This window comes from Dendroctonus ponderosae, unplaced genomic scaffold (genome assembly GCF_020466585.1).
Source record: "Dendroctonus ponderosae isolate FM_Combo_2020 unplaced genomic scaffold, Dpon_F_20191213v2 Dpon_F_20191213_9, whole genome shotgun sequence".
Lineage (NCBI taxonomy): Eukaryota > Metazoa > Arthropoda > Insecta > Coleoptera > Curculionidae > Dendroctonus > Dendroctonus ponderosae.
The window spans coordinates 7,429,355-7,438,303 of NW_026019116.1; the positions used below are offsets into that span (position 1 = coordinate 7,429,355).

General features: G+C 45.7%; 1 protein-coding gene across 1 annotated transcript in view; it reads right to left on the bottom strand.

Annotated features, from left to right (window-relative positions):
- Nucleotides 1-8,949, bottom strand: part of LOC109542912 (low-density lipoprotein receptor-related protein 2) — a gene marked incomplete in the record, with an annotated part of 133,116 nt that overhangs the window by 87,800 nt on the left and 36,367 nt on the right. The window contains 12 exon segments of the mRNA XM_048669760.1: nt 1,543-1,812; nt 1,868-2,071; nt 2,128-2,277; nt 2,326-2,644; nt 2,697-2,986; nt 3,049-3,254; nt 3,307-3,535; nt 6,168-7,178; nt 7,237-7,477; nt 7,528-7,700; nt 7,758-7,900; nt 7,951-8,291. Coding sequence (XP_048525717.1) covers nt 1,543-1,812; nt 1,868-2,071; nt 2,128-2,277; nt 2,326-2,644; nt 2,697-2,986; nt 3,049-3,254; nt 3,307-3,535; nt 6,168-7,178; nt 7,237-7,477; nt 7,528-7,700; nt 7,758-7,900; nt 7,951-8,291 — 3,577 coding nt within the window.

The window sequence follows — 8,949 nt, forward strand, 5'->3', positions numbered from 1 at the left end:
TTAACCAACTTGCAGTTGAGCCTGACCAGAACTTTCCGGTTGAGTCATTTTCAAAAGTTTCTCACGTCCAGCCTGGAGCGACTAGAGACTTGAATGTTTGTCCAGTTTCAACCACAGTGGGGGTCTTCAAGCGTCCCAAATGCCCAGCAAAAAGAATAACAGACTGATTTTGCAGGAATTAACAAACTTGCAGTTGAGCCTGGTCAGAACTTTCAAGTTGACTCATTTTCGAAAGTTTCTCACGTCCAGCCTGGAACGACTAGAAACTTGAAAGTTTGTCCAGTTTCAACCACGGTGGGGGTCTGCAAGTGTCCAAAATTCCGAGCGAAACGAACAACAGACTGATTTTGCAGGAATTAACAAACTTGCAGTTGAGCCTGACCAGAACTTTCAAGTTGACTCATTTTCGAAAGTTTCTCACGTCCAGCCTAGAACGACTAGAAACTTGAAAGTTTGTCCAGTTTCAACCACGGTGGGGGTCTGCAAGTGTCCAAAATTCCGAGCGAAACGAACAACAGACTGATTTTGCAGGAATTAACAAACTTGCAGTTGAGCCTGACCAGAACTTTCCAGTTGAGTAATTTTGAAGTTTGTCACGTCCAGCCTGGAGCTACTAGAGACTTGAAAGTTTGTCCAGTTTCAACCACAGTGGGGGTCTGCAAGTGTCCCAAATTCCGAGCAAAACGAACAACAGACTGATTTTGCAGGAATTAACAAACTTGCAGTTGAGCCTGACCAGAACTTTCAAGTTGACTCATTTTCAAAAGTTTCTTACCTCCAGCCTGGCACAACTAGAGACTTGAAAGTTTGCCCAGTTTCAACCACAGTGGGGGTCTGCAAGTGTACCAAATTCCGAGCAAAACGTACAACAGACTGATTTTGCAGGAATTAACAAACTTACAGTTGAGCCTGACCAGAACTTTCCAGTTGAGTCATTTTGAAAAGTTTCTCACGTCCAACCTGGAGCGATTAGAAACTTGAAAGTATGTTCAGTTTCAATCATAGTGGAGGTCTGCAAGTGTCCCAAATTCCGAGCAAAACGGACAACAGACTGATTTTGCAGGAATTAACAAACTCACAATTGAGCCTGTCCAGAACTTTCAAGTTGAGTCATTTTCAAAAGTTTCTTACGTCCAGCCTGGCACAACTAGAGACTTGAAAGTTTGTCCAGTTTCAACCACAGTGGGGGTCTTCAAGCGTACCAAATGCCCAGCAAAAAGAATAACAGACTGATTTTGCAGGAATTAACAAACTTACAGTTGAGCCTGGCCCGAACTTTCCAGTTGAGACATTTTGAAAAGTTTCTCACGTCCAGCCTGGCACAACTAGAGACTTGAAAGTTTGTTCAGCTTCAACCACAGTGGGGGTCTGCAAGTGTCCGAAATTCCGAGCGAAACAAACAACAGACTGATTTTGCACGCATTAACAAACTTACAGTCGAGCCTAACCAGAACTTTCAAGTTGGGTCATTTTCAAAAACGCATCATGTCTCTTGGACGACCTTTGGCACAATAACATAACAGGAAACACACTGGGACTTACCGATAGTTGGTTTTTCCAGGACACCGCTGCCACCCAGTGGTGCAGTTCTTCTGTCTGCACATGTAAGCAGGCTCGTCCGAGTCATCGCCGCAATCATTATCGAAGTCGCACATCCACAACTTCGGAATGCACTTGCCATTTTTGCAGGCGAATTCAGTTTCCAGATCGCACTTCCTGTTGTTGCACATCGCAGGGTCTTCGTCCGAACCATCTTTGCAATCCGCATCTCCGTCGCACTTCCAACTGCTGAGGATGCAACGACCATTCGAGCTGCAACCGTTGCAAATTGCAGAATTAACCCAGGTGCTTGCTGACCCGCACTTACCGGCACTTCATTTCCAGCTCTGGACACTCTTTGTCGCAATTCTCCTCGTCTGAGTTGTCGCCGCAATCATCAGTGCCATCACAAATCGTGGCCGAAGGCGTGCAGTTGTTGTTCTTGCACTGGAAGGTGCCGTTTCTGCACTGTCTCGGAGGACAAGTTTCCGGTTCGTCCGAGCCGTCTTTACAGTCCTTTTCGCCGTCGCATCTTCAACGGGGAATTCGCCAGTCACACTGCTTAGTTCAATTTGGTTGAATACTCACTTCCAGAACCAGGGAATGCACTTTTCGTCGCTGCCTTTGCACTGCCACTGGCCTTCAGTGCAATTCGCTATGCACGTTTTATGATCTGGGCCCAAGTAGAACTGGTTGGGACACGCGCATGTAAAGCTCGTCTCCCCTTCTTCGCCGTACCTAATTTTACTGTTCAAATTTGTGCTTCCAACCAGCACCAATACTCACCCTTCAATGTTCAAATAGCTGGACGCAGGAGGCGGAGTGATGAGACACAGATGAGAACAACCCCCATTCAACGCCCCACAGGGGTTGCTGTAAGGCAGCTGCCTTAATGGGTGCATGATGTGGATGTCGTATGGTTTATGAGTGGTGTTTCGCAAAACTTGCAGATCTTTTCCTGTGAATTTATTGGCTCTCGATATGGCTTTCAAGTTCCAGTCGGTCCAGTAGACGAAATCGTCAAAGAGGCTGATGGCAAACACATGGGGAACAGCGCTGCCCGAAAGCACTATATGTCGATGGCGCCCCTCCAAGTCGGTGAAAGCTTCAAAACAACGGTTTAGGATAGAGACGGACGTTGAACCATCAGGGCTTACCGATGTAGTCCAAGTGGGCATCAGCAAAGTAGAGCTTGTCGGTGAAGAAATCTATTGTAAGCGCGTTCGGCCAGGCAATGTCATCATTCCAGGTCAGGATCCTTGTAAAGTTCGACCCATCCATCCCCAGTTTACCAATGTAGGCCTGCAGATGCCAGCAGGTGAAGTACAAGTAGCCAGTTCCTGGATGTACCACCAAAGCTCTTGGGTCTGCAATGCCAGTTTTCAGCGTTTTCCTGTTGCTGCCGCTCAGCTCGGCCACGTCCAGGTTTTTCGAGTGGCGATCCAACCTGCAATTGAAAATGTTAATCGGGAACATTCTTCACTCGCCCTGGTTCTCAGCTGCTCATACCAATAGATCTTCCTGCCAATCCAATCAATGGAAATACCCTCCAAGCCGTGCGAATCGTGCCTTATCACAGCCTCTCGCTCTGTTGAACCAATGGGGGTTCGGAAGATCGTTTTGGCTGTCACATCGCAGAAGTACATCTTCTGGTCCAAGTAGTCAAAGTCCAAGGCAACGACATTCATCAGGTCCTGATGCACCAGGTTGTACACCTAAACAAGCGCTAGTAGAAACAGGTGGGGATTCACAGCAAAAACTAGCTACCGTTGAGTCTATCGACATGTTTCGGATGTAGTACTTGTTGGTGAAGATCAGCCAAGGCTCAATCTTGTCCTTTCTCTTGCACGTGTGCTCATCGGCCTCTCTTTCATAGAACTGGTCGTTGCATTTGCAGTAGAAGCTGCCTGGGGTGTTGGAGCAGTACTGCGAGCAAACGCCCGGCGTCTCGATGCATTCGTCCACATCTGTGCAGGCTTTTCCGTCTTGCAACAGTCTATATAGCAGGAAGTGATTAGAACAGCTACAGCTTATGCTGCTTGCTACACAGCGGTTTTAGACAAATTTGCCTTAGTTAATGGTTTCGGAAGGTATTGCCACCAAAAAACGATGTTTGAAAACTCAAAAAATCTGATGTTTTAAATGGCTAAATGTTTTTTGCGCTTCTAAACAAAAAGTTTGGGCTTAATACTCGACGGTTCAAAAGATGACGGTGTCGTCGGCCTATCGAATAGCGCGTATCAATCAATTCATCTTTGATCTTCTGAGCCTCAGAGTTCAAAGGCCGCCCACAACATGACCAGGTCGACTGCACAAGGAAGAACATTAACTCCTGTTTATTACGATATTTGACTTTTAAAGTATGCTGAATAATTGCAGTTATAGAATGATTCACTGTTGAAAGACCTCGATCAGTTTTTCATGCATTGGAACCACTGCCTTCATCTTCCACCACAAGATTTCCACAATCAGTAGAAGTCTGATGAAAATGAAGAAAATGATGTAAAATTTGAGTAATTTTGAGAAAATTTAAATTGGAAAAATTTCACCATTGGAAAAATTTCGGGCAAAAATCAAAATTTCACATGCGCGTTTTTTGGGCTCAATCGATTCCTTTCGACGCAAGAAGGTGACAAATATGCATTTATAAAGTGTTTGATCAAAAATGAGGATCAAGTCGTCTGCTAAAGATCGTGAACCCTCAAAAAATGCTTAAAATATGCCGAAAATTACTAGTATTTCGGATCTGAAAGTTCTAGCATGTTTTTCAATGAGTTCGATGCATTCTTCGAGTAGGTGAGCTGAGAATGATGTAAAATTAAAGCCATTTTAAGAAAATTTAATTTTTTTCAAAAAAACCTTGGAAAAATTTGGGGCAAAAATCAAAATTTTACATGCGCGTTTTTTGAGCTCAATCGATTCCTTTCGACGCAAGAAGGTCACAAATATGCATTTATAAAGTGTTTGATCAAAAATGAGGATGAAGTCGTCTGCTAAAGATCGTGAACCCTCAAAAAATGCTTAAAATATGCCGAAAATGACTAGTATTTCGGATCTGAAACTTCTAGCATGCTTTTCAATGAGTTCGATGCATTCTTCGCGTAGGTGAGCTGAAAATGATGTAAAATTTAAGTCATTTTTAAAAAATTTAATTTTTTTCAAAAATCGACCTCCAACCTTGGAAAAATTTCGGTCAAAAATCAAAATTTCACATGCGCGTTTTTTGAGCTCAATCGTCCTTTCGACGTAAGAAGGTCACAAATACGCATTTATAAAGGGTTTGGGTCAACAATAAAGAAGAATTCGTCAGTTTAAAACTGTGAACTGTCCCTCCTTCTTCGATAATCACTTCAGAAAACTGTCGTTTCCCATCACAATTGCAACATCCTGCATGTTACCAAACCCATTTATTCCATACCGAGAAGTGCTTTTTTTATTCGTTAATTGCCCTGTAAGGTGAAGGCCGGCAGGTTGATTACAGAACGAATTCTGGTTCCTCGTGAGGCGATTTCGATGAACTTTGCATTCTAGAATGAATGATGAGCGGTGCCCAGCACCAGATTTCGTCTTACAAACGTGCACGATTTTGGCATGCTGATTTATTATGTAGATCAGTTTCGTATTGTATTGTTGGTATCAGATCATTATCGAAAGGTTGCTTCTCACGCGCAAAATATTCGAAAATTTGATCGTTTCGGGGTGAGGACGATTTGAAACTGCTGGCCTTCTTTGAAGCTTTCAGCCCCCAATCAAGGGAAATATTGAAAATGGAACCTCATGTGAACAGCATAATGTAAAAGGTTTTCTTCAAGATCGGCCGGAAACAACTTGACATTCAAATATATCGAGAATGATGCTCAACAGTGTTAGAAAATAGGGTTCTGTTTGTTCAATTTCTCCATTTGGTAGGGGCATCAGCAAAACCCATACAGGCTGTCGACACATCCCGAAAACCCGCGAAATAAATAATAAAAGGAAAACACTGTGGCCCCGTTACGTGTTAGCTGCAATATGTTACAGAGCCCCGTCTTTGTTCCTCTATGGAACATTAAGTTTTCCTCTTCCCTTTTGTGGGCGGTCGAACCCGCAGAAATGCATGTTTCATCGCATCTGCACAACTTACACCTACAGTGGGAGGAAACTAACTGAACATCCAATCAAAAGGCTGCTACTTTCTCCTCTTTTCTACCAATGTAATTGTGGACAATCTACACAAAGGACGAAAATTAGTAGAACGAACGTGCAACCAAGCAAGCACTCGATATGCTAAGGACACAACAGTTCTAATAGTTTACTATTCTGAAACTGATAGTGGTGTCAACTATTGGTGTGGATTATTGTTCAGACGTAAAATCAAGAAGCTGCTCCAAAGTGGCGAGCTGAGCCGGCACCTGAGAGATCGGATGCTGCAAAAATGCAGAAAGGCTCAGAGATCCTACATGAAGTGAAAGCTTTTTCACAGTGCAAAACTGCAATATCTAGGACACATGAGAGGTCCAAAACATGAGAGTCTGTAACTCACATCCAGGGCAAAATTGTCGAAAATATATCTAGTCTTTCCAAGTAAGAATGAATTGCAATGTGAGCCAACTACAGGGGCATTAAAAAACATTAATCCAATGTCTTACTTGTATCCCTGATTGCACTCGCAATAATATCCGGTGAGTGTGTCGATGCACTTGTGGCCACATTGATGAATTTCCACCTTAGCGCACTCATCCACATTGCAATGGGCCGGTTCATCCGACTCGTCAGTGCAATCGGCTACTTTGTTGCACACCAAGTGGCCGTCGATGCACTGGCCATTGTTGCATCGGAACTGCGAAGAAATCGCACAAGTGGCGTTCTCCTTTCTGCAATTCACCTCATCCGAATGGTCGCCACAGTCATCTTCGCCGTCGCATCGGTACTGGTTCCGGATGCACTTGAAGTTCTGGCAGGTGAACTCATTGGTGCTGCACGTCTTGTACTGGCTGTTGCACTCTTTTCCTTCATCGCTGCCATCCCCGCAGTCGTTGTCGTGGTCGCACGTCCAGCCGGTGTTGATGCAACGTCCATTTCCGCACGTGAATTGATCTTCTGTGCATGGTTGAGGGCTGGCGCAGTGATGGAGCGTCCCGTTTTCATCAGCTCCATCCACACAGTCCGGATCTCCATCGCAAAGCCATTTCTTGGGGATGCACTGGGCTCGGCCCCACGCCTTGTTTGCTTCGCATGTGAACTCGTTTTCTTCGTCGCACTTTCTGTCGTTGCATTCATGCCGGTTGTCTTCGTCGCTGTTGTCGAGACAATCGTTGTCGCCATCGCAAATGTAGATTCGGGGCACGCAGTTTCCATTGTCGCAAGTGAACAAATCCCCAAAGCAGGTGCGTCCGTCGCTCTTGCAATATTCCGGGGGCTCATCGGCGGCGTCTCCACAGTCGTCGTCCCCATCGCAGTACCACGTAGCTGGGATGCAACGGTGATTGGAGCATCTGAAGCTGTTCTGAGGGCAGGTTCGCTGGGCGCAGTGCAACGGGTTCTCGTCTGAGTTGTCGCCACAGTCATTATCGCCATCGCACAGCCAGTAGGGCTCCACGCAGATGTTGGTGTTTGTGCATTTGAGGTGCTTGGGCGGACAGGTGGTGTTGTGGCCGCATCTACACCAGCAGCAGCAACAATCAAGCCTTTTCCATTGAAATAATAGCAAGCAATTACCGTTCATGAGTCTCATCGGAGGTGACGTTGTCTTTGCAGTCATTAACACCATTGCACACCTGAGCCATTGGAATACATCGGTGATTCAAGCAGGTGAACTCGCCATCGGCACATGGTGGATAGTTGCAGTTTTCCTCGTCGGATCCATCTTTGCAGTCGTTCTCGTGGTCGCACTTCCACGACTTGAAGATGCAGCGGCCGTTGTTGCAGCGGAACTCGTTAGGCGAACAGGAATGGAACGCTGAAGATCATCCGGGTGTTAATTGGCTGATTCGAATTAGTGGGGCTTACCGCAGTAGTTGGTGTCTTCGTCGGAATTGTCGCCGCAGTCATCTTCGCCGTCGCATGCCCACATCCTGGAGATGCAGCGGCCGTTTCGGCAGTAGAACTTGCTGGAGTCGCAAGTTAAGTTCTTCGATACGCACATTCGTCCTTCGTTCACTAGTTTGGTGTTGTCGTCGCACCTGTGGAACAAGAGTTGGCTCTAGCTGAAGCAGCTCAATGGAATGAGGCAGACTTACCGACACTCCGGCTTGCCATTGGGACTGGGATGGCAACTCTGGGCACATCCTCCGTTATTAATCAGGCAAGGATTCACATTGCATAGTTGCCGCTTAGGCGAATACACCTGGATATCTCGGGGACTGTCCTCCAGGCGTTTAACCTGCAAGTTCATTTGTGGTCAGAAGGAAAACTTTCTGGGACTCCCAGTACCATTTCGATCATGTTGGCACCAGTATGTTTCTCCGCTCTGTACACGCCGCGAAGCTGCAAATCGGTCCAGTAAATGTAGTCACCAAACACAGTAATAGAAAACGGATAAATAGTGGCAGCCACCAAGATCTCCCGGTTTTTCCCGTCCAGGTCACTTCGCTCAATCTTCTCTCGCACTGCGTCAGTCCAGTAGAGCATTCGCTCATCAAAGTCGATGGCCAGACCACTGGGCTGCGCCAACTTCTTGTCGATCACCACTCGCTTGAGCGACCCAGCCATGGTAGTCCGAAGGATTTTGCCAGCTGCTCCAAACTTACCCCAGTCCGTATAGAACAGGGTGCCTACACGATAATGTATATCAAAATCAAGCATAAAAAATAGAAACTAGTGGGTTTTAGGCAGTTGTAAAATGGAATTTCTTCCTGACGTTTCGCAAGCACGAGTGGCTTGCATCCTCAGCGGTGGCTTGCTTGAACGTTTACACTGATCAGAGCAATTTTCGAATTTGCTAACGTTGACTCCCTTTTTCGCGCCGGAAACCGAACAATTTTTCTCTGAGCGAAATTGCCGGAAAACACGGAAACTTTCGAGTCTAACGTGTCGAGTTTCCTGCAGAGTTTCACATCCAACACAAACGAAAGCCGGCAAACGACTGAACTGAGAAATTCGCTCTGCTGTTTTTTACCTTTCTCTAACTCTCCACAACGTTTCTGAAGGATAATCTCCACTCGTTCACCTCTCCTTCTCACTCTGCTTCGTTGCATATTCGGCTGGCACCATGGACTTAATAAGTGGTACCTGCACGGTTCACATAAGGTTCCCGTTGATGAATCCAATGATCGGAAAATGTTTTCGAAACGATTCGCTGTGTGTTTAAACAGGTAAATTCTGCTTTGGTACCGCCGGTCTCTGTCTGCTGGTTCTGGGTTCGTTTTGGATCACAATAGGAGAATTGATAAGACTCTAATGTATTCTTGTACCGGGCGAACCAAAGTACCA